This window comes from Topomyia yanbarensis, chromosome 3, assembly GCF_030247195.1.
Source record: "Topomyia yanbarensis strain Yona2022 chromosome 3, ASM3024719v1, whole genome shotgun sequence".
In the NCBI taxonomy this organism is placed as follows: domain Eukaryota; kingdom Metazoa; phylum Arthropoda; class Insecta; order Diptera; family Culicidae; genus Topomyia; species Topomyia yanbarensis.
In genome coordinates, this window is record NC_080672.1 from 265,838,115 (window position 1) to 265,863,918 (window position 25,804).

Here is a 25,804-nt window from a genome sequence, read left to right on the forward strand (position 1 = left end):
TCCGTCGATGGTGGCTAGTGTGGCCAAAGAGACTTTGAATGACTGTTGGTGACCTAGATCTACAAATTCAACAGTTGTGTTTACATTTTGGAAAAAAATCACCTTTTTACATTCATCGCAGAATTCGTTAGAATCGGGATTTGCTGCGTGATCGTACGTATCACCCTGTAATTGAGGAACCAGAACTCGGATCCACACAAAATTCAACAGCAGCTGATGGACCTTTCATTTAAAATCAAGTTTGAACCGATGTGGACAAATCAACAAATTTTGTTTTGTAACCCTACTCTTCAACTCGTAATCCGGAACAAGATGTCGGTTGAAAATGAAATTCAATAGCAACCTATGGGAATATTATACCTTTCATTTGAATCTTAGTTTGTAAAACTCGGTTCAGCCATCTCCGAGAAACCGATGTGTACATTTTGTTAACAAATCCGCACATACACACACATACATACATACATACATACATACATACATACATACATACATACATACATACATATATACATACATACATACATACATACATACATACATACATACATACGTCAGAAATCCTTCATCTTATTTCGGTATACGGGGTGGATGAAGGAAATGCAGGCGTGAGGGTGGTCCAAGCGGAGGGGAGTGATGAAGGAGGGAGGTGTAAGGGCAAGGCGGGGGGGGGGGAGTGGCGGCGACGCAATACTGGAATGGGTGTGATATTAGCTTAGGAACTTGGCGGGTTCACCAGGGGCGTCATGAACCGTCATAGGTGGCCAATGTGGTCAAAGCTGCTTTAATTGATTATTAGTGATTCAGACCCGCAAACTAGAGTAATGTTACATCAATTTTAATATGTTTTACATCATTTGAACATCATGGTGGTACCAGTTTATATGGGAGTTTGCTGTGTGACCGCACTCTTCAACCGGAAGTCGGATCAACTAAAAATTCAATAGCAGCTTATGGGAGCGTTATACCTTTCAGATGAAACTAAGTTTGCGAAATTCGGTTCAGCCATCTCTGATAAAATTGTGTGAGTTTAAATGACACACACAAACATACACACACACATACACACACATACATACACACACAGACATTTGCCGATCTCGACGAACTGAATCGAATGGTGTATGACACTCGGCCCTCCGGGCCTCGGTTAAAAAGTCGATTTTTACAGTGATTGCATAGCCTTTCTCTATATGAGAAAGGCAAAAGATTTTTTTGACCGAAACACAGATTTCAATGTGGCATTTCTCGTGGTGTGCCTAACTGGGAAAAGTGTGTTTCTCAATAACTACAATCATAGCATAGCATATAAGATTGTACAAATCGTGGGTGGCTGTACAATGATCAGCTAATATTTACCAAGATGTCAACCATATCGTGTCGCAAGAAAAAACTTTTGGGATTAACGCTTTTTCTTCATAGTGGAACAAGCATCACAGTGTACACCTAGCCACATCCTTACAATCGTCGAGGAAGGGAAGGAATATTAGTTAAACATCTACTTGCGAAAGTGCAGGGAACCCATACTGTTTTCATAGATGTTTCCGAAATAGGAGTTTGTGTTAATAGGGTAGGTTATTTATGAGGAGCTTATTCAACAACATTTCAGTGCAAAATGGTTGTAACTTACTTTGTTTAGCCCGTATTTACAATAAGAAAATTATTCGGATAAAATATATAACCATTTAAAAGAATATATATGTATATGTAATGTACTACCGTTATAAGCATATTTGTCCTATGTTATATGGGACTCCCTATATACATGGGACAATTATGTGCAAAACGGCAGTGTAGTGATCATAAATGATAAAACTCACTTTCTCAAAAGATCTTCCATACTCAACCCTCCGGCGAATGCGCTGAACTGTATTCCAACAAAATAAAAATAAAATATACTGATTATTAATTTTACAAAATAACATATTATACATTCATATTGCACAAGGCACTCGTAAAAGGTTTTGAATCATGCTACCTCAGGAAACAGTAGCGACTGGCTCAAATGGCACGTTCCCCATGTTGATCGGAGATTTGTGCCTTTCCATGATTTGTCATTTCATCTTTTTCCTGATGGGAAGGATTGGGGAAGTTGTAAGGTTAGGGATAAGGAAAATAACGACACAGAGAACATACGAAAGTATTCTTCACTTCCAAGGGAATAAAGACACTTCTCGATGAGCGGATATATCACCACTTCCGAGGGGATATTGAGATAACAGAATTATACTCCCGATGAGATATTGTCTTTCGAATTCGGCTTAAACCTATTTTGGTTTATAAACTTTCGCTGTGACTTTTTTCAATTGATTGGCAGCACTGCCGAATCGTTCAGAAATGACTTCGTGTTCGTCCAATATTTTTTAGAGTTTTGCAGTGAAATATTGTAAATTTAACATCGAAGTTAATTGCTTAGTAAACCGTTTTTCCTGTTGTGTTATGTGTTAGTAGGCAAAAATATCACGAGAGTAATGTGATTCGACGTAGTGATTTTATCGTTACATCCTAATTATTTGGCTATGTATGTGCGTGAATCAAGTCACTAAAAAATACACCCACTTAGCATCCACAGCGCCATCCAACTTGACTAGATTTCACTGATAGTGGATGGAGGAGAATTCTTCGCAGAAATGCCATCAATTCACGAATTCTGAGCAACACGCTGGTGAGATCGATTTGTGTTGTTCTTCAATGTTTACATGTTTTACCTTAATGTAAATACGCGCCAAAATCAAAAATATTATTTTTCATCCTAGAAGTGCGAATATATCTCGACAAACATATGATTACGGCTTAAAAGCTAACTGTCAAAATTCTCTCTGAAAGGAAATTTCAGACAAACCGTTACTGGCTAAACATAGTTCATAGCAGTTAATGAAAGAGAAAACTTTTCTTTTTTGTTTACTACCAACATCTGTGATTGGCAAGTAACGGTTTGTCCGGAATTTCCTTTCTAAGAGAATTTTGACAGTTGGCTTTTAAGCCGTAATCATATGTTTGTCGAGATATATCTATATATTTTTACAAATCGTTTACAAGATGCAAAAAATAAAAAATACACTTTCATTTATTTAGAGCCTATAATATCCCGTGCGCGCGACTTGCCAGTGCGAGTGGAGATCTTTTTTCGAGTCGGGAAAATGTTAGTTTTCTCTCTAACTGCATCTTCGGGGTCATCTATATTTCTCTCGTTGTTGTCCGTATCATCATCCTGGTTACTGCCTTTATACTCGTGATCAGATGTTCTTCCTGGCTTAATACCATTGCGGGTCACGAGTATGAACTCTGTATCTTTGGAGGTAGCTTCTTCATTGGTTGTTGAGTTTGAAGTGCTTGACGCAGCTTTTGCAGTTGTCATTAGTTCCTGAACAGCAGCCACTAATTTGGCAACCGTTTGTGGTTCAGGAAAAGATATTGGAGCCTGGGTGTTGGCATTTCCTTCTACGGGTGAGCTTTTTCTAGTAGTTTCTGGGCAGGGTTGTCCGTAATGTGCCATTTCGTCGCTGTTGTGCTATCTTATGACAAGTGCCATTTAGCATTTTTCGAGAAAAACGATTTTTAAAGTTTGAGATTGAATATCTTAAAATTTATAAATGTTAGAAGCTTTTCGGAGAAGGCATTCGATGCTTCTATCTTTTCTGAAGTAATCCCTCGATTTGTGCGAAGATCGGTTGACTATATTTACAATTTTTGCTTAAAATGTAAACCAAAGTCGCTCACATACGTGTCATAAGTGTGTATTGATGATAAAATATGTATGACGTGTCACAAATGTGTACAGAAGATTTCATATAAAAATAAATTATAACTGATTCGTAAAATTATGCGTTATAGATCACTATGTCCAATATCATACTTTTCCATGCGATAGCAGCAATATCAGGTTACAAAATGATGGTATTAGAACACAAAGTTTTTCCAATTTTCCTCCTTTATTCAGGAAAAACAATGAACAAAAATTGGTTTCATTGACAATTTAGAGACAATGTATATGAAACAATGTTATTGTTGACAGGTGACTAGACGAAACAAATGTTCTTCTTGCATAATCCATCACTATATTTCGGTATACTTTCTAAAACAAGTGGAAATCTCAAAAGGAAATTTGTTCAATAATCATGAATATATAAGCCAACCATTCCCCGAAAAAAACTATGGTAGGAAAAGTTTTGCTCCCGAGACAAGAACCTAGCTAATGCTTATGGTTGATCTGCATAGGAATTACCTATGTCATCAGAGACATCTGTTGGCTTGCTATAAGCTCTTCGGCTTATAGCAAGCCAACAAACTAAGAATGTTGTCTCTTTTTCTTTGTCATAAGATAGCACAACTCGATCACTCGAGCAAATTGGCGCTTGTCATAATCGTGTTTCGCTATATCTCTGTAACCCAGCAGAATTTCAAAATTCTGAAAACGCGACTTTTTGGAGATTTTAAAATTTAGTAACATGGCATATCTAACTCAGTTCACCCCAAAATGGCGTTTGTCATAAGATAGCACAACAGCAACGATTTGTTCACAGAACTGGCACGTGCTAGTTTGTCCTTGATATGTACAAAGAGTTCGCTGTATAATGGTATCATCCCCTTCTGTTTTATACAAGTCTTTCCATGAACATTGACAAGTTTGCACCCGTGTACAAAATTTCGTGCACGCGTTCAACCTCAAACATGCTTTGCCTTTGTGTACAGGTTCGCATCGAACGTCGAACCCAAGCGAACGATGTGCAAACTTAGGCTTAAACACCGTGTACGTACGCCGTGTGCGTACATAAGAAAGGTACACACAAAACAGAATGAGTCAATGTTAGTGATGATGGGTGAGAGAAAGAGAAAACTAGTATCAAGAACCTGTGTGTACGAACACCACGTACGTACATGGGGTTCGGTTGTGCAGACGAACATGTGCTCGTGTTTTGGTACGTATTAGCGCGTTCGAGTTTGCACACGAAATAATGGTGTAGGGTGAGCACAGAACTAGAGCGAACGTGGTGTTCGATGTTCATTTGGGAAGACTGGTTTTATACTACAGGGTAAGGTAGGAGGGAATCGGTTGGTCTACCCGCATTTTCACCACAAAAACACCATTTGAAATACCTGGAAAGTAGTTCCTCCACGTGTCCTCCGAAATGAATTCTACTTCTCCGAAATAGGACATGAATCTTTTTAATGGCCACTTTGCAAGTACGTGGTGCCAAATCATGTAATTTGACTTCCACGTTTCCGTTACCCATATATATTGGGATCTTGGTTTTAGCAGTGTCACAATCAAGCACGTGTTTCAAGTTGTTTTGCTCAATAAATTTTTCCGCCTGGGCGATTTGTTGAACATTACCAGCGCCGCGTGTCTGACCTGCTCCAGCTGGATTAAGCTGACTTTCGAAAACCGAAGCTGCATTTTCACCTTCAGCAAATGTTCCACATCACCAGTACTCGGTCTTATGCGGAAAGACCGGAAGTCAATGGCCACCATGTTAGGCCGAAGAGTCACATTTTGTTGATGAGACTCAGTCATATTGATATATCACAAGAATACTAGTAACGGTTCCCTTTGTTCTTCAGACAATGCACACAAGAAAAAAGCAACTGTTTGCGCTGGCTTGGATAGTAGCAGAGAGCACACTGGTATTGGGACTGACGCCTTTGGTGGTTTAGAATAGACTGGAGTGCGAATATATTGCACATATCCAATTGATACGTGGATATATTCGCGCGGGGCTTATTATATATGAAGACGGCCTCATAATGTACAGTAGAGCTATCACCTTCCATCTCCAGTGCTAAACACGTGTATATCTATGGATAATACAAAATTTATCAATTAATAGATGCAGACAAATTTCATCCATAAAAGCACTGCTGGTCACTGGGAGATAGATTGTATAAACATACACATATACACATACACACACTTTTTAAAAGCCATAGTTCAGTTTATAACCTTTTTTCGCTAGCAATTCCAGAGAACAGTTGTCGACACTGCAAAAATACTACTGTCTTTACTTTGTAAGCGACTTGGTTCTCAGAACTTTTCAGCAAACTATCCATGAACTAGGATTATGGAAATCTAGCCTCATTAAAACATCAGTACTCTTCGAACTTCCTTGGGATTCCACGGAAAATAAAAGAATACCTTATTATGGTGAAGGCTACATGGTTCGACAATAAAACGGTCCCCGGTCTTTCCACTAATCTCCCCCAATATCTGTTTCAGCTAGGTATAATCTTCTAAATAGTGTTATTGTTGCGAAAAACCACTATATTCTTCTGATAAAACATGTGGAGAAAGGTTCAAAGAACATTTTCTATTGATTTGTTACTATGAATTCAATGCCAAAATACGATTTTTGCTTGGAGACATCTCTTAACCTTAACTGATTCGAGCCATTTTTGGCAGAAACATCTAAATTCACAGCTAGAACAAGAATTTGAGCTGACCAATGCAAATGTGAGGAGGTCTACTACACATACGCTCGCAATGTCTGGACGCGGTAAAGGAGGAAAGGTGAAGACAACAAAACAACAAAAAGGCCGAAAGAAGCCCTGTGCAACCTAAATCGAAGCTTTCTGCCCGAAACAACGAAATGCTCTTTTTCTGAGCGAATATTTTCTCCCCATAAAAAAATATTTTGATTTTTTCAAGTTAATGTACATTTTGAGCATTTGCCTTTTTTTCCATACAGTTGAAATCTTTCTCATCCCTCTTACATACTATTTTTTTTTTTGGTTCACAGAACCATACCTCCCCGCCGGTCAATTTTTATTATGAAATGAAATACAACTTCCTTGAAAACAATACATACACAAACACCTGAGAAACTTTTGGGGAAAACGCACACAACTACAGTTTCAATTGTACTGAAAACCAGTGCCCTTGCAGCACAACATTAGAATTGAAAATAATTCAAGCAGGAATGAAAGAGGGGGGCGTTGTAACACAACGAAAAACGAAAATTTTAGTTAATTCTCACTAAAGAAGAATTTCGCGCTAATTCGAACAAATGTTGGCAGCACCCTCTCAAATTTTAATGAAACTTTCTGTACATGAAGACTTTGTCACAAAAAGCCATTTTGCATTCTTTTGGAAAGGGCCAAACTTTTTTTTCCAATTTTTTTAAAATGCCTCTAGTCTAAAAATGACAAGTCCTACAAAAAATGTTGAAGGAGTGATTTTCACAAAATTAGTAAAATTTTCGAATAAAAATATTGAAAAAATTCTTCATTGACTACGACACTGAAAAAATCGATTTTAAAAATTTAAAGTCGATTTACAAAAAAAACCATTTTTTATTTGGATGAAATTTTGTTCCAAGATAGGTTATTATGTTCCCTACCTACCGTCAAAAAACACTTTCAAGAAAAAAAAGTTGTTTGAAAAAAACTTTTCCTTGTCCAAACTGATTTTTTTTCGGTGTATTTTTTATCGAAAACTAAACCAATGAAAGTCATAATCATCTCAGGATCCGTTTTCCCAGCTGCTAGTTGCCTGATACAAGCAAAAAGTATCAATAACGAATTTGGTATATATTCGTAACAAACTTGAATGAAGACTGGAAGATTGGAAAATCGGAAGGCTGGAAGATTGGAAGACTGGAAGACTTGAAGACTGCAGTTCATTTGTTCCTCTCAAAACTGATAAATTTTATGCATCAATTGACAAACTTTTATGCCTGATGGAGCAGCAGCACAATACAAAAATAAGCAAAACTTCGCAAGCTTGTGTAGATTCCTGTCAAAGTATGAGTTAAGCATAGGAATGCATTTTGTTGCAGAATCCCATGGAAAAGGACCCTGTGATGCTATTAGTGGCACTTTCAAGCGAATGGCAAAAGAGGCGACTATGGAAATACCATAACAACTCCCCGAGAGTTATGTAACTGGGCAGTTGAAAAAATTGATAAAAATATCACAAAATTAATTTTCTTCTACATATTCACTGAACAGTACAACAAACTGTCAGAAGAACTCGCAGAGCTGTATAAAAACGCCAAAACAATATCTGAAACACAAAAATTCCACAGTTTTGTGCCTATTCCTGGTGGCAAAGTAGAGACGAAAAGGTATTCTAATTCAGAAGATGAACCAAAAATATTTTCCTTGTATAGAAATAATACAAAAAAGCATGCATGAAGATAGTTTTAAGACAAATGTTATATATAAAAATAAATAAATAATTATGAAAAATTCAATTGAAAGAAATGTCAAGAAAGTTTGAATTTAAGTAAAGGAATAAAGCAATGATTTCATTACATCAAACTTATTGATAATATTTTGGTAGTACATTTTTCAGTGAAATAAACAAACATAAGTTTATAAAAATAAATTGATAATTGACAGAGTTATGGCTTTTTCCCCGAAACCCTTTTTTATTTAAGGGGTTTGCGTTGATCACGATTGAAGACCAATAGAACATCTAAAATCCCAAAATTCAAAAACTTCCATTAGTATATGAGTATTCCTTGTACCTTAACGATTAGTTGAATAAATAATATTTTTTTCCTGCATTTGAGAACATTTTTAGTAAAAAATCTCTGTTTTAAGCTCTAAAAATTGTATTAAAAAATTCTTATACATGAAGCAAAAATTTATGAATAAAAAAGGAATCGTTAAAGTACGAGAAACATTAATTACGATCAATTGAAAAAAAAATTAAGAAAATTGAGTGAGTAGTTTTTCGGCAATCGTGATCACGGAAAAACAATTTTTAATAAGACGACATTTCGAGATAATCGAGTTTAAAATTTCAAATTACTACAGCTCTTGGTAGACGAAGCGCGCTTGGAAGCGCTGTAACTTTCGATCTATTTCTCGGATCTCTATAAAATGTTGAGAAAACATTTTCAAGGAGTTGTACTTTCAGATAAAGTAATAAAAAATTTCGATTTTATGAAAAATGAAAAAGTATTAACCCCTTAATAAAAATATGCTTAGTTGCTAAATTAGACAATATCTTCTCACAAACTGAGTTTTATTGGATTCTGAGATGATTATGGCTTTCATTGGTTTAGTTTTCTATAGAAATACACTGAAGAAAAAAAAATCAGTTTGGCCAAGGAAAAGTTTTTTTTCGAATAACTTTTTTTCCTTGAAAGTGCTCAACTTGAATTTTTGACAGTAGGTAGGGAACATAATTATCTATCTTGGAACAAAATTTCATCCAAATCAAAAAATGGGTTTTTTTTGTAAATCGACTTTAAATTTTTAAAATCGATTTTTTTCAGTGTAGGCGTCAATGAAGAATTTTTTCAATATTTTTATTCGAAAATTTGAATTTTGTAAAAACCACTCCTACAACATTTTTTGTAGGATTTGTCATTTTTAGACTATAGCTATTTGAAAAAAAATTGGTAAAAAAAGTTTGGCCCTTTTCAAAAGACAGTTTGGATCATTTTTGGAAAAACAAAGTATGCAAAGTGGCTTTTTGCGAAAAAGTCTTCATGTACAGAAAGTTTCATTAAAATCTGAGAGGATGCTGCCAACTATGAATACGATTTGGCGCGAAATTCGTCTAAAATATAATTGGTTGGCCTTGAAAAGGATCCGTTGGTTTGTGGTTTATAGTGGAAATCACAATTTAGGCCCGTTCATCGCGGAGCTGACGAGTCAGTTGGATGTCTTACGAAGAGCTTTCCCTCCGGTGGACTTGCGGATGGTCTATGCGAGTGCGGCTAAAGAACACACAGGCAATAAGCTTTACTGCCTTGGAGACTCATTGCGGGAAATAGTATCTATTAGCGGAAAACACTCTACAAGTGCAGCAAATATTAAAAAATGTTTGAGTATGAGTAAACAGGGAAATTTACGTAACGCATACAGACGCAATCCGAGTTTCCAGAAAATGCATATTCTAGTAGTATCAAGTGTCTACCTAAATAATGAAGCGACTAGAGTTTACAAAGGGATCTGTGAATAAGCTTTAGTAATCATACTCATCACCCAAGTTTGACATAAACTGCATTTATGGACACAGAAGTTGTGGCGGCAATGTACGAACTAGTAATTATAATTTGAGTTCAAGTTTTCTCATAAAGTAGCTGATGCTTTATTGCTTCGTAGCCCATCTAATTCCTGTTTATGGAATATGCCAACCAAACAATTTCTAGTGTCCTGCACCAATCCAAACCCGGAAGCAATGTTGATGTGCAAACTTAAGCTGTACTCACATAAGCTAAATAAATTATTTCGGTTGATTCAGACCGAGCGCTCAACCAGAGAGTCACTAACGAGAGCCACTTCATTCGCAGAGCATGCCACAGTCCCGGTTCCGCTTACATCGCCCAGCATCCGGCAAGCGCAAATGGAAAACTTTCATCGTATGAAGTGCGAAATGCTCTTCATTCGTGCTAAATATTTTATTATTATCTAGTGAGCACATCGGTTGGTCGGTCGGCTGTCGAAAAAGAAATTAATTCTTAAAATTATTGCTTGTATCGCTCAGTTGAGCGGTACATATGTATAGCGTTGAGTGAAGGCATTACCTAGATTTTCCTACTCGCATCTAATGGTTCCCCCCGGATAATGGAACGGGGAACATGTTGTTTTGGATGAGTTTTTAATGTTCCGTTTTATGTTCTGAATTATTTTAACATTGAAAATGATTAACGTGACGTTATGGAGCCGAGAAGAATGATTATGGTGTTGATAATTGTTAGCACCAATCGAATTGTATATTTATAGTTGTGGAATTCTTTGCAGCTTTACATTTGCATTTCAATGGTACGCTTTGAAATGTGAGTTTTTTCTTACGTAAAAATTTATGCTGAATACGAGTATTGTGTTGGTATCCGATATTTTTGTTTAAAAAAATACGGACGCTCCGAAGCGCAAACGTGATCGTCGCACAGCTAGCAATCACGTTAACCAGAATGCACAACTTCAATTCCACACTTTGGCAACAACGAGGACACCGAAGAAGTAATTTGCAAGTATAAAACCTACACTGCTGCTGAAAAAACATTTCCTTCTCCAGTTTCGTGATTTTTCACATCATTTGCCACTTCCTCATTTTTTTACTTGAATGACGTCAATGGATTACATTTATTATTTGCCTTGTTAATTTTTAATTAATCTGCAATATTCATACTCTTCAAATAAAAATTGATCCGTTGATTTTCTAGGTGTGTACATTGTTTTAATTAACCTCGAATATAGCCTTATTGGATTTAGCTTGAAAAATATTTAGCCATGCATAAAATCATTATTGCCAAAGCGTTGTCCGATGTATAATCTTTCCAACGAGCGCTTGTTTGTCAAAACCAGTGCAAGAATACCATCGCACGGGCTCGCCAAAAAACCGACATTAACTTTCACGAATTGAATATGACTAGTTTATTATTATTTAAAAATTCGTTAAACTGATATAATTAAATTAATAAATAAACGCTGTCAACTAATGTGCCCTGCCCTCCTATCAAATAAAGGATTGACGGTAAATATTGTAAAACAGATACAACAATTAAGTTTACTGAATATAAACCATTTCACCACGGGTTGTTTCATCGAATGTTATTTCGTCGAAGATGATTTCTCCGATGTTTCGCCAAATTTAGTATATAATTAAATAATTGTATACCAAAAGCAATTTCGATTGCAAAGGGTGTTAAGGGTGAGTCAGTATTTAAATTTAATCTCATTCAAAGATCTATAATGATAAAATATAGAATAAATGTTCAAGTCAAGTCAATGATTCACTGATAATATAAATTCGTAAATATAATGAAATCGAGCATACAATACACGAATTCATTCGTCGTTTTCTGCAACGAAGTATTTTCGTGCATTCTAAATAGTAGGTTTCGTTCATTTCATGAACAAGAATGGCCGCTTGGTGAACGAAATCTTTCGTAAATTTTACACGTTTAATATATACTGCACGAATGTTATCGTTGATAACGACACTATTTTTCGTGAATGAAACGAAATTTTTTGTTTATTTTAATAAACGTGTGTGTATATTACGAACGATTTCGTTGGTCGCACGAATTAATTTCGTTTATCTTAGAAAAGTGTTCGTATTTATTATCCTCTTATTGTTTTCAGTCGATCTTTTGGGATCGATGTTTGACAACATAGATTTTTTTTATTTAAAAAGATCGATGTAGCCAAATCGATTTTATTGGGGTACGAAGAAATGGCCGCTTGACGAACGAAAGTTTTCGTAAATTTTACTTATTTAGTTTACATTGCACGAATGTAATCGTTGATAACGACATTATTTTTCGTGAACGAAACGAAATGTTTCGTGTATTTTAATAAATGTTTATGTATATGATGAACGATTTCGTTGGTCGCACGATTTCGTTTCGTACATCTTAGGAAAATTTTCGTATTCATTAGCATATTATTTTTTCAATCGATATTTTAGGATCGATGTTTGACAACAACGATTTTTTCAATTAACTAAAAGGATCGATCTGGCAAAATCGATTGTAATTCAACCTTCTCCCTTCTATTGAGGACTAAAAAGATTGTGGTGTAAGTAATGGCCGCTTGATGAACGAAAGTTTTCGTAAATTTTACATATTTAGTGTACATTACATGAATGTTATTTTTGAAAACGGCTTTATTGTTCGGGAATGAGACGAAATGTTTCGTTTATTTTAATAAACAGTTGTGTAAATTACAAACGATTTCGTTGGTCGCACGAATTCATTTTGTACATCTTAGAAAATTTTTCGTATTATTAGCCTCATTGTTTTCAGTCAATGTGGCCAAATCGATTTTACTGTGGTACGAAGAAATGGCCGCTTGATGAACGAAAGCTTTCGTAAATTGTACTTATTTAGTTTACATTGCACGAATGTAATCGTTGATAACAACATTATTTTTCGTGAACGAAACTAAATGTTTCGTGTATTTTAATAAACGTTCATGTATATTACAAACGATTTCGTTTGTGGCATTCGATGTTTTACATGACAGCACCGATTTTTACTAATTAAAAAGATAGATCTGGCAAATTCGATTCTGTTTCAACCTGCTTATCATTATTGAGTACTAGAAAGATTGTGGTGTGAAGAAATGGACGCTTGATGAACAAAAGTTTTAGTAACTTTTACTTATCAAGTGTACATGGCACGAATGTTATCGTTGATAACGACATTATTTTTCGTGAATGAAATGAAATCATTCGTTTATTTCAATAAATGTTTGTGTATATTACGAACGACTTTGTTGGTCGCACGAATTCATTTCGTTCATCTTAGAAAAGTTTTCGTATTTATTATCTTCTTATTTTTTCATTTGATCTTTTTGGATCGATGTTTGACAACACCGATTTTTTTAGTTAAAAAACAGATCTGGCAAAATCGATTTTATTGTGATATGAAGAAATGGTCGCTTGATGAACGAAAGTTTTCGTGAATTTTACTTATTTAGTGTACATTGCACGAATGCTGTCGTTGAAAACGACATTAATTTTCGTGAATGAAACGAATTTTTTTGTTTATTTTAATAAACGTCTATGTATATTACTAACAATATCGTTGGTCGCACGAATTCATTTCGTTCATCTAAGAGTCGTTTTCGTATTTAATAGCATATTCTTTTACAGTGCTCCGGCAGAGAAAAACTCTAAATTAAACCACCGAGCGATGGCTCAACTGAATCCGTACTGCTCCGGATTCTGGATCAACTAGAAGCGGAAGAGATTTAGAAAATCTTCCTGAAACCGGCGGACACGGATACGGCTACTAAATAGCCAGATCGAGATCATCGTGAACATCAACAATTATCTGACGTATAGCAACAATGACTCCATATTGAAGCTCTGTTGACGTTGACGGTTCGACGAATGGTGCTCGTAAATATTATAAAGATATTCGTATATAGCAGCGAAAAAATCGTTTGCCGAACGAAGCTGTTTAGTAATAAGCCAACGAAAGTCGTTTCGTGGTTTTCACGAAAAACTCGTAATAAAAAATAAATGTGTTTCAATAGAACTACGAACGATTCATTATATGTACGAAAAATTTGTATGTTTTATGAAAATTATCTGTACGAAACTAATGCATAGCGATTTACGAATATATTCTATCAGTGTTGGCTGCATGCAAAAAAAAACTAAAATTTAGTATAGCAATACTATATGTTTATAATTTAATTTTTTTGCAAATCAAAACATAAGTGCAACTGCAAAATAATCGTGCATAATGTGCAACTTTCAATTTTTTTTAAGGTTTCACGTTCCACTCTTCAGCACATGACAGCCGTCGTGACCGCCATGGAACGCAATGAAATATTCCTTTTTTTTTTATTTCGATTATAGAGGTTTTAACCTTAAGGTCATTCGCCTCTTCGGGTTAGAAAAGTCTCTTATGAAAAATTTCTAACCCTATGTGCGGGGTTGGGACTCGAACCCAGGTGCGCTGCGTACAAGGCAATCGATTTACCAATACGCTACGCCCACCCCTGAAATATTTCTAATTCAGTTATGGATTTTGTGCTATTAATGCGGAAATGGAGTTTAAAACAATTTTCTCCTCAGTGAAGGGAAAATATTTTTCTTCTAAAATTTTCTTCACTATAGAGCAATATAGTATAGAGCAAAAAAACTGAAAAAATCTCGAAATTGCAACTTTTATCCGAGTTTTTTTATCAGAAATTTTGCATTTTGCAGTGGGATTTTAGGTTCATGCAGAAGTAAATTTAATTCGGAAAAGAACAAACCTTGATTTGTTTCTATAGGCGAAAGTGAATTAATAATGATTTTTCGCATATAGTAAGACAAAATATCGACTAACGCTAATAATAGCATAGGCATGTACTAGTATCATGGTCAAAACAGCATTTATATGAACGGAAAGTTCTAATTCATTCTATTCTGGCTTGTTTTAGCCTTTTTTCAGCAGTTTTAAGCAACTTTTCATTAAAGCAATGTGTGAATTTTGCCGCGGACGTGCGTTTGACCCTATATTCCGCTGTGTCCTAAAAATTAAAGCAGCATGCTTCTCAATTCAAGCGTGCTCCCCATGTACAATTTATTGGAGTCGTGTGGTGCACGATTATTCGTTAGAACCAATAAGAAAATAGATATTCCAAGGGCAAAGTAATAGGAAGCGAAGCACGCGCCATGTTCTCACCTCATAGATCTTTATTCCGCACCGTACGTGACAAATTCTGCAAATGAGTCACACAGTTGGGGAGAAAGGAGGAGGAGGAAAATGATTTGCTTTCATTTTATTCATCACATATAGCTAATGCTCTATGCTACCATAGTATTTATGCGAATGTGACAGACAAACTGACTGGGGATGCTTTTTTAATGGACAATGTGCACTCCATAAAATAGATTCATGGAATCAGAAGAATTTTGAGAAAGGTTTCGTAGTTTCGTTTTCAAATTATACATGGGTTCTTATATCTTAAGGGGTTACATACCTTTTTATGCGAAATATGTCAAGAAAGTTTGAATTTGCGTAAAGGCATAAAGCAATGATTTTATTACATGAAACTTATAAGCTTTCGTAAATTGTACTTATTTAGTTTACATTGCACGAATGTAATCGTTGATAACAACATTATTTTTCGTGAACGAAACTAAATGTTTCGTGTATTTTAATAAACGTTCATGTATATTACAAACGATTTCGTTTGTGGCATTCGATGTTTTACATGACAGCACCGATTTTTACTAATTAAAAAGATAGATCTGGCAAATTCGATTCTGTTTCAACCTGCTTATCATTATTGAGTACTAGAAAGATTGTGGTGTGAAGAAATGGACGCTTGATGAACAAAAGTTTTAGTAACTTTTACTTATCAAGTGTACATGGCACGAATGTTATCGTTGATAACGACATTATTTTTCGTGAATGAAATGAAATCATTCGTTTATTTCAATAAATGTTTGTGTATATTACGAACGACTTTGTTGGTCGCACGAATTCATTTCGTTCATCTTAGAAAAGTTTTCGTATTTATTATCTTCTTATTTTTTCATTTGATCTTTTTGGATCGATGTTTGACAACACCGATTTTTTTAGTTAAAAAACAGATCTGGCAAAATCGATTTTATTGTGATATGAAGAAATGGTCGCTTGATGAACGAAAGTTTTCGTGAATTTTACTTATTTAGTGTACATTGCACGAATGCTGTCGTTGAAAACGACATTAATTTTCGTGAATGAAACGAATTTTTTTGTTTATTTTAATAAACGTCTATGTATATTACTAACAATCTCGTTGGTCGCACGAATTCATTTCGTTCATCTAAGAGTCGTTTTCGTATTTAATAGCATATTCTTTTACAGTGCTCCGGCAGAGAAAAACTCTAAATTAAACCACCGAGCGATGGCTCAACTGAATCCGTACTGCTCCGGATTCTGGATCAACTAGAAGCGGAAGAGATTTAGAAAATCTTCCTGAAACCGGCGGACACGGATACGGCTACTAAATAGCCAGATCGAGATCATCGTGAACATCAACAATTATCTGACGTATAGCAACAATGACTCCATATTGAAGCTCTGTTGACGTTGACGGTTCGACGAATGGTGCTCGTAAATATTATAAAGATATTCGTATATAGCAGCGAAAAATTCGTTTGCCGAACGAAGCTGTTTAGTAATAAGCCAACGAAAGTCGTTTCGTGGTTTTCACGAAAAACTCGTAATAAAAAATAAATGTGTTTCAATAGAACTACGAACGATTCATTATATGTACGAAAAATTTGTATGTTTTATGAAAATTATCTGTACGAAACTAATGCATAGCGATTTACGAATATATTCTATCAGTGTTGGCTGCATGCAAAAAAAACTAAAATTTAGTATAGCAATACTATATGTTTATAATTTAATTTTTTTGCAAATCAAAACATAAGTGCAACTGCAAAATAATCGTGCATAATGTGCAACTTTCAATTTTTTTTAAGGTTTCACGTTCCACTCTTCAGCACATGACAGCCGTCGTGACCGCCATGGAACGCAATGAAATATTCCTTTTTTTTTTATTTCGATTATAGAGGTTTTAACCTTAAGGTCATTCGCCTCTTCGGGTTAGAAAAGTCTCTTATGAAAAATTTCTAACCCTATGTGCGGGGTTGGGACTCGAACCCAGGTGCGCTGCGTACAAGGCAATCGATTTACCAATACGCTACGCCCACCCCTGAAATATTTCTAATTCAGTTATGGATTTTGTGCTATTAATGCGGAAATGGAGTTTAAAACAATTTTCTCCTCAGTGAAGGGAAAATATTTTTCTTCTAAAATTTTCTTCACTATAGAGCAATATAGTATAGAGCAAAAAAACTGAAAAAATCTCGAAATTGCAACTTTTATCCGAGTTTTTTTATCAGAAATTTTGCATTTTGCAGTGGGATTTTAGGTTCATGCAGAAGTAAATTTAATTCGGAAAAGAACAAACCTTGATTTGTTTCTATAGGCGAAAGTGAATTATTATGATGATTTTTCGCATATAGTAAGACAAAATATCGACTAACGCTAATAATAGCATAGGCATGTACTAGTATCATGGTCAAAACAGCATTTATATGAACGGAAAGTTCTAATTCATTCTATTCTGGCTTGTTTTAGCCTTTTTTCAGCAGTTTTAAGCAACTTTTCATTAAAGCAATGTGTGAATTTTGCCGCGGACGTGCGTTTGACCCTATATTCCGCTGTGTCCTAAAAATTAAAGCAGCATGCTTCTCAATTCAAGCGTGCTCCCCATGTACAATTTATTGGAGTCGTGTGGTGCACGATTATTCGTTAGAACCAATAAGAAAATAGATATTCCAAGGGCAAAGTAATAGGAAGCGAAGCACGCGCCATGTTCTCACCTCATAGATCTTTATTCCGCACCGTACGTGACAAATTCTGCAAATGAGTCACACAGTTGGGGAGAAAGGAGGAGGAGGAAAATGATTTGCTTTCATTTTATTCATCACATATAGCTAATGCTCTATGCTACCATAGTATTTATGCGAATGTGACAGACAAACTGACTGGAGTTTTCGGCAATCGTGATCACAGAAAACCATTTTTGGAAAAACGACATTTCAAGAAAATCGAGTTTGAAATTTCAAATTATCACTGATCTTGGTAGATGAAACACGCTAGGAAGCGCTGTAGCTTTAAATATATTTCTCGGATCTCCATAAAAATTTTGGAAAATATTTTCAAAGAGTTGTGCTTTCAGTTAAAGTAATAATTTTTTTTCGATATTTTGAAAATTAAAAAGGTATGTAACTCCCTAAACATTTGAATAACATATCTCTTGTGAAAAAACAGACCATAACATATTCAAAATATGATTTTTACCTTTCTCAGATAGAAAGCCATGTAGTTGTGTTAGCACAGTGTGGAACTCACTTCCGTGCCTATCAAATATATGTCTTACTATTTTCCTTGTCTTTTCCTCGCGGGACTGTGTCACACCAGCGGCATACTATTAATTCGTTTAGAAAGTTGGCATTTGAAAATGAAAATTCGTATCACTGAATTCAGAACATGAAAAATCCTATTTCCAGATAGAAGAATACGTCGCTCCATTGTTAACGTCATATATAATTTCCATTTTTTTTCTACGTATGAGCATAATCCTAAGCCTTGTTATATCACATACCCTAGTAAACATTTTCGTGGTTTTGTCTGTGTCCATATTCAGAGCACTACTTGATCTGAAAAGAGCCTCGACGAAATGTTTCTAGCCAACGTCTTCGTCTCGCACTTATTCTCACCAAATCTCTTCCGCCGTATTGTCGTAAATTTTAGTTAGCCAATGTCTTATTGAATTGCCTGATGGTCGCTGTGGATGTACTCCTCACTAAATCTCTAGTTCATTCATGTGTCTTACTATTGACTGCAGAAAGTTACGTCGATGTGGATTACCGTTCATCTTTGCAGAATGTGTTTACGGTACCTTGATTGCACAGTTTTACTTCCAGCTTTGTTGAACTTGCGTTGGTTAATCTGTTTCCGCATTCCACCACCACCTCCTCCGAAAACAACCGAAGAAGCAACTTGTCGGTTAACATGTCCAGTATCAGATTTAACTGCTTCCAGTGCTCAGATCATCAAAACTAACGATTAAAAACACTGCTTCATTTGGCAATCGCGACTACTTCACACAAATCAGATATGTCTGGCCTTGATAATTTCTTGCCTGGTGACCGAAATCTATGCATTTGAAGCAGCTCTTCTTTTGTTTGGAAACTCAAGGAACAGCCTTCAATGAACACACTGACCACCAAATCTCCAACCGGATTACCATTTGTGCACCTTTCAAATCATATCAGCGCACGTTCGAGTGCCGTGGGATAGAACTCTTGCTTGCTCGCCTAGTAATTTTCCGAAGAGCGTCTTGATGGTTAAACTCTAAACAAAAGGTCCTTTTTCAGTTCTATTAGTGCTATTAGGCTCTTCGCCTTTCTGAGTGCGGTAGGTTTTCACCACATTCTGACACAAATGAACGGAATAACGATCCCATATGTAGCCTGCTATTGATTTTCTCTTCGATCGGAGTTCCGGTTCGGGAGGTACAGGTTGAAGCGTGCAGTCTCATAGCAAATACTCATATACACTGGTACCACCATGATGTCAAAACGATTCACAATTACCAAATTACTAAAGTACTTGAATTTGCAGGTCTAGATCACTAATGACCATTCAAAGTCACTTTGACCGCATTGGATACGTACGGCGGTTCCTGATGACTTATAGGCAGCAACTGAATTGTTTGGAGGGAGGGTAAGGGTTTCAGCGTAAAAAAAACTTTTTTTGCGAAGTTTTTAGAACATTGGGTGAAGCGAATTGATCAAAACTTTTGTACATTATAATTTATCATTTCAATAACATTTGGTAATTTTTCTAGGCAAAAATATTGACAAGCGACTCGGTGACGAAGCTTTCTGTGGAAGGTCTCTGGGAAAAAAACATGATTTGCAGTGTTACCTGATATTCAAAAATTACTTAACCGATTTATTTCAAACCTTGCATACACATTCTTTGTAAAAAATACTTAACCCCTACGTTGAGTTTTTGTGATAATTTTTCAATTAGAGGGGTTTTTACTCATAAAATGGCGGAATTCTTCGTGAACAATAAAACTTTTTTTTTTCAAATGAGTTATAGCCAGCGATAACATTGATTGTTGTAAAAAGTTTTGCGAAAATAATATAATGTCTCGGATACCTTTGCTGTCGATGGGCGACGGGTGAAGGAACTGTGCGAAACTGTCAGCAGGATACTCGTCACGCTGACTGTAATCCCAAGGACTGCAAAGCCTAGTCATCCACAGCGATTGGAGACCTGCAAGAAATATAGAGAAAGAATTGTAATATTATTCAAAATATCTTTTGGTAGTAAATCTTCCAAAAAATTTGTTCCAAAATCGCTAGCTGGCGGGCAACCAATCCCCAACTAATAGCACACAAACACGCTCTATAACAAATATCTACTACGTATAATTTTTTACGGCAATCGGTTAAGGTTCAAAGAACTTTCGGTGAGCATCTACATTGAACACTTGATAGTACGCGTTGGAAAAATGCGTTCAACTTTGTCACCGGTTTATCCATCGCATTTATTAAACTCTAAAATAAGGAAATCAGTGAATTTATTAGATTATCAGGATTCAAATAATGCAAAATAGTTGGTGGAAAAACAATTGACCGGGTGGAATGGTGCTTTTGAAAAAGTGGCGGTGATTTTTCGTCACACCACCACACTGTCCCGGGGCACGCAACACAACTGCGTAGTGAAAAAACCATAACCACTTTTTCGAAAGCACCATCCCGCCCAGTCAATTGTTTTTACACCAACTATTTTGCATGATTTGAATACTGATAATCTAATCTAATTTATATGATTTTCTTCTATTAGAGTTTAATGAATGCTATATGGGATAAATCGGCGGCGAAGCTGTACACAATTTTTCCTACGCATACTACCAAGCGCTAAATTCTAACACATGCTCAAAGAAAGAAACATGCTGAATGAAAATTATAAACAAGTATTTTTTTGCTGTAGAATTATTTCTTGATATGGATATTTCCAAGTAATCCTTACGAACATCATTACAACCTTCAGTGTCATTTTATTTTGTAAGAGAAGATTTGCAAGCGTTCTACATTCTACTAATAGGATTCATTCACTTATAAGTGACACACACTTATTAGTAAAACTACCTTTTTCAGATTTTGATTTTTCGGGACTTTGATAATCAACGATCTACCGGGGTATACAAAAGATGATTGTTTCACTGTGATAGAGTTCAACTATGACAAACCAAGAGAACACTAGTAATTCGGTTTGATGAACTAAGCTTCGATAGAATTCAATTTTTGATTTTTATTTTTATAGAGAAAAAAAACAGTCCGTTTTTGGCATGCTCCATTTTTGGCAACAAAAGAGTTCCGTTTTTGGCAATAAATGGGTTCCGTTTTTGGCAACATTGTTGTTTTACATAGTAAATCTTTTAAAAAATGCTCAATGCGCATTTTGTTGTAAGCATTTATATCACTTTTTACTTTATTTCCAAACATGAGAGTTATATTTATTATACTTTATGGAGGTGGGCATACCGAATAAAATTAAATTTGCTGATTTTTTTTCTATCATTTCATTTCATTTCACAAATTCAATTAATGTTCTTGTAACATTTAAAATGTCACAAATTGAAAATAAAAGCTTTTAAAGTAAGGTTCCATCTTTGGCACTGTTGCAGTTTTAGCAACTGAAAAAAAATATATTGTTGCCAAAAACAGAACCCTACTGTATTTCTGTTTATTTCTGCTATTACTATAGTATACTAATAGTGTAATTGAAGCTCCCCAGTCTTTTGTAATAAGTCGCAAGTAAACACAACCATCTTAACAGCGTGTCGGGTTTACCCCAACAGCGAACTTTTTTTTTAAAAGCAATAAAAAATATTGAATTTTTCAAAGTTTGCAATGCACCCAGTTGATCAAAGGAAAGGCCGATAATAATAGGTACTGAGAAAAGGTGGTGATTTGAAAAGCTTTTGTTCGGTTGAAACCTTCAAATCTACGAACAAAGTTTAACATCCAGACGAGTATGAACGCTGCTGTCATATGTTTTGCTTATTTTTATGATTTTCGGCAAACTAACGTAAATCCAATTTGTCTTCTAATGCTCTCCATAATCGTACGAATAATAAAGGTTCATTATGAAATGAAGAAAAAAATGATTTCTAGGGAAAGTTGTGGGGTGTCGGTTTTACCCACATTGTCGGTTTTTCCATAATTCCCCTACTAACCAAACTATAACTCCGGAACCAAGAGTCAGACCTGAATAAAATTCGATGGCACTCAATGTGATTATCATATCTTTCATTTGAAATCAAGTTTGTAAAATTCGTTGAGAAATAGGTGTGACATCAATATGTAAGTTGGATAGTTCCCCGGGATCATCAAGATGGCCAATGTGGCTAAAGCTACCTCGATTAATCATTAGCAGTAATTGTAATTCTCACTCACTCACGCGAGAAGAAGCTTATCCGATGTCTAACTTTTCCAAGGTAAGATGAGTCGCAAAATTCTTCGACTCCACAAATAGCGTGGGAATAATTTTTCCGATAAAATTTATCTGATTTTTTCCTTCTCACCGGAGAAGGTGATAATATTTTAATTTCGTGGAAATCAATAAAAGCGTCAAATTATACACTTAATTTCAAAGAAAAGCGGCAAAGAAGTACGATGGACTTGTTCGTAACACGTTGTATTTATCCGGAGAAGTTGTGTGAGTGCCAATAACTTTTCGTATGAAAATATGAGTTTTTACTGTCGCAGTAGACACATTCCACGCACTTGTATCGCTTACCTCATGAAAATAAATCTGCTAATATAAGTAAAAGTTGTTCTGAAATATGTTGGTATAGGTTTAAGGCTCCCACATCATAGATATATAGAGGTTTTTTAAAAGAATTTTATGACGCTCGTCAATAAAAACCAGTAATACATTTAAGACTCGTTTTTAATAATTGAATATATTTTCCCGCACCACACCGGTATGTTCGTAATAAAATTAATTTGGAGTATTCTTAAATGCCATTTTATAGTATTCATATTGTACAAAGATTTCATCTCTGGACGCAAATTTTTTGAGTGAATGGATTGCCGGATAAAAGGGGGGCAAAAATTGACCATTTTTGCGGTCCCCTTACACAAAAATCATGTTTTTTTCAATTTTTCACGAAAACAATGCACGATAACTATGATATATTTTCAGAAGCTATTAGTACTCAACAATACCTTTCTAAAAATGTGCTATTTGTATATAACAAGCTTTGAAATCGTTCTTTCATAGAGGTGCACTGAAGTGTTGTCCCATAACGCTTTCCGTTACAGTACGGTAAATGCTTCTGCAGAGATACTTTGGGAGCCTACAGAACAGGATACAGACATAAAAGATATAAGCAACCTATTTTAGAAATAGCGCAGCCATGCAGTGGTATGAGTGGCCTAAGGGGTGGAAAGAGGAAGGGGGGGGGGGAGGCCTACCTTATAATATCGCAGAATAATCGAATTTTTATTACATCTATCAATGGATAAACTATCTAAGGATAAATCAACAATTTCAGAACAGGGTTCAAATATATGGAATGGAACGCAATATGCCAAACAAGTATGAGAGCGCACGGAAGAATTTGGTCACAGGGAATAACACTCACTTGTTTTCCTTAAATATTCTTTCAACTTGACGGGATAACACTATTCAACACACGATCGGGGAGCAGAACAAAAAAAATGGCGAAAGTTTTGGGTCCCAGGAAACCCCTGAATAAGAATTTTTTGAAAAAAATTGGAACCGGGCTTCACAGTTTAAAACCAAAGCTTGTATGGAGAACTAGGGGTGTTCAAGAGACATGATATCAATAAAAAGGTCATCTTAAGTTTTCGCATAAAGTCTTACATAAAATGCTTATTACATCGAAAATCCAAAGGGGGGAATACATGAAATGTTGAAAATCGAAATTTTTTTTTGTCGAAATATGTCTAAAAATATCAGCATCTAGTCTCAAAACAAACGAAAACCGCTGAAAACAAATTATAATTTTTTTTTAGATTCAAGGACTTGGAAATTTTTGAAAAAATGATTCGAAAATTAAAAATTTTACTATAATGCCCTACGATTGAAAAAAAATAATTTCCCATCGAACTAGGCTTGGTAGCAGCACAAATAAAAAGATGGTAGAGATTTACGGTTCCAACTAAATAGCCGTGGAGAAATTTTTGAAAAAAAAAATGGAACGGGACTTCACAGTTTATAATTATTGACCACTTGGAACAAACCACGGTTTGTCTTTTCGGAATTGATTTTCTTCTACATGAACCAAACATCGTAGTTTAACAGAGCTTTTTAATGTTTTTATAGCACGTTATTCTATTTCAAAATCTTTACTTCAACCGTATTACTAGTGTTTCGCGATATTATATAGGTCATTCCATGCGAAGTGATCAAGGCACGTGTAATCGACCTTCACAGTTTTCAACCAAATTCGGAGTAATTGCTCATCTGGGGTCAATATACAAAAACCCAATTTTTTGTGACAATTGAACCGCCCCTCGGGTCATGGGAGCACCCCCTGTTTTGACAAATTGCCAAAACCCTTGATTTTCTTTTTATCATATCTCTAATTCTATTTACTCCAGAATCAAACCGCAAGATGGCTTTTGAAGAAAATTGTTCAAGGAATCTAGAAAAAATATTAATTTTTGGCGGCAGTGCTGCCAACTATGCGATTTTTTCAGTTAAATATTAAAAGGTTATTTTTCTCTTAATACATATATTTTAACGTTGAAAATTCTAATGCCATCGTGTTCCTCAGACATTTATACATAAAAAACACTTATAATCTCAATATAATTTAAACGGATCCTGAGATACACCGTTTTAAAGAGAAAGAACCACAATTTCCCATATAAAATCGCAAGCGTACAACACTAAAAAACCAACTTGAGTATTCTGAGTTCAAACATAATTTTTCGTGAAGTAGACAAGAAATGATGAAAAACTACGTTTTTGGTTTGCTTCTAGCAGATCAGTGTCGATTTTTATGACCATTTGAAGATTTTCTCAATTTTGGCCAATAAAAATGGATTTTTATATGAGAAAATGGGAGTTTTTCCCTTCAAAACGGTATATCTCAGGATGCGGCCATATTATATTGAGATGATTAGTATTGTTTATGTAAAAATGTCTGAGGAGCGCGATGGCATTAGAATTTTCAAAATTAAAATATATATATTGAGGGAAAAATTAACTTTTAATATTTAACTGAAAAAATCGCATATTTGGCAGCACTACCGGCAAAAAATTATATTTTTTCTAGACTCCTTAACAATTTTCTTCAAAAGCCAACTTGCGGTTTGATTCTAGAATAAACAGAACCGGAGATATGATAAAAAGAAAATCAAGGGTTTTGGCAATTTGCCAAAACGGGGGGTGCTCCCATGACTCGAGGGGTGGTTCAATTGACACAAAAATTTGGGTTTTTATATATTGACCCTAGATGAACAATTCCTCCAAATTTGGTTCAAATCCGTGAAGGTCGATTTCAAGTTTGCATCTTTTTTGATCACTTCGCGTGGAATGACCCATATATACAATATGTAAATATCATAACTGCAGACTGAGTATAATCGTTTGACAGTCTTACCTTTGCTGAGTTGCTTCAGTGTCACATTTGTTTATTTTTAACGCAACAAGAAAATAAATATTGAACCACCCTAATGACGTTTTTTGATCTGGCCTAATCGAGAGTCAATTTTATTTTCAAGATTTTATAATGTCAAAAAACAAAGTCAGCGCATTAAAATTGCTTGAAAAAACTTATTTGGTCA

At 35.3% G+C, this 25,804-nt stretch overlaps 1 protein-coding gene across 2 annotated transcripts in view; it reads right to left on the reverse strand.

Annotated features, from left to right (window-relative positions):
* Positions 1-25,804, reverse strand: part of LOC131694009 (uncharacterized) — a 405,981-nt gene that overhangs the window by 145,558 nt on the left and 234,619 nt on the right. For both annotated transcript variants that reach the window (XM_058982348.1, XM_058982349.1), the window contains one exon: positions 20,133-20,249. In XM_058982348.1, the coding sequence (XP_058838331.1) occupies positions 20,133-20,232 (100 nt within the window). In that variant the 5' untranslated portion in view covers positions 20,233-20,249. The remainder of the gene's footprint in view (positions 1-20,132; positions 20,250-25,804) is intronic.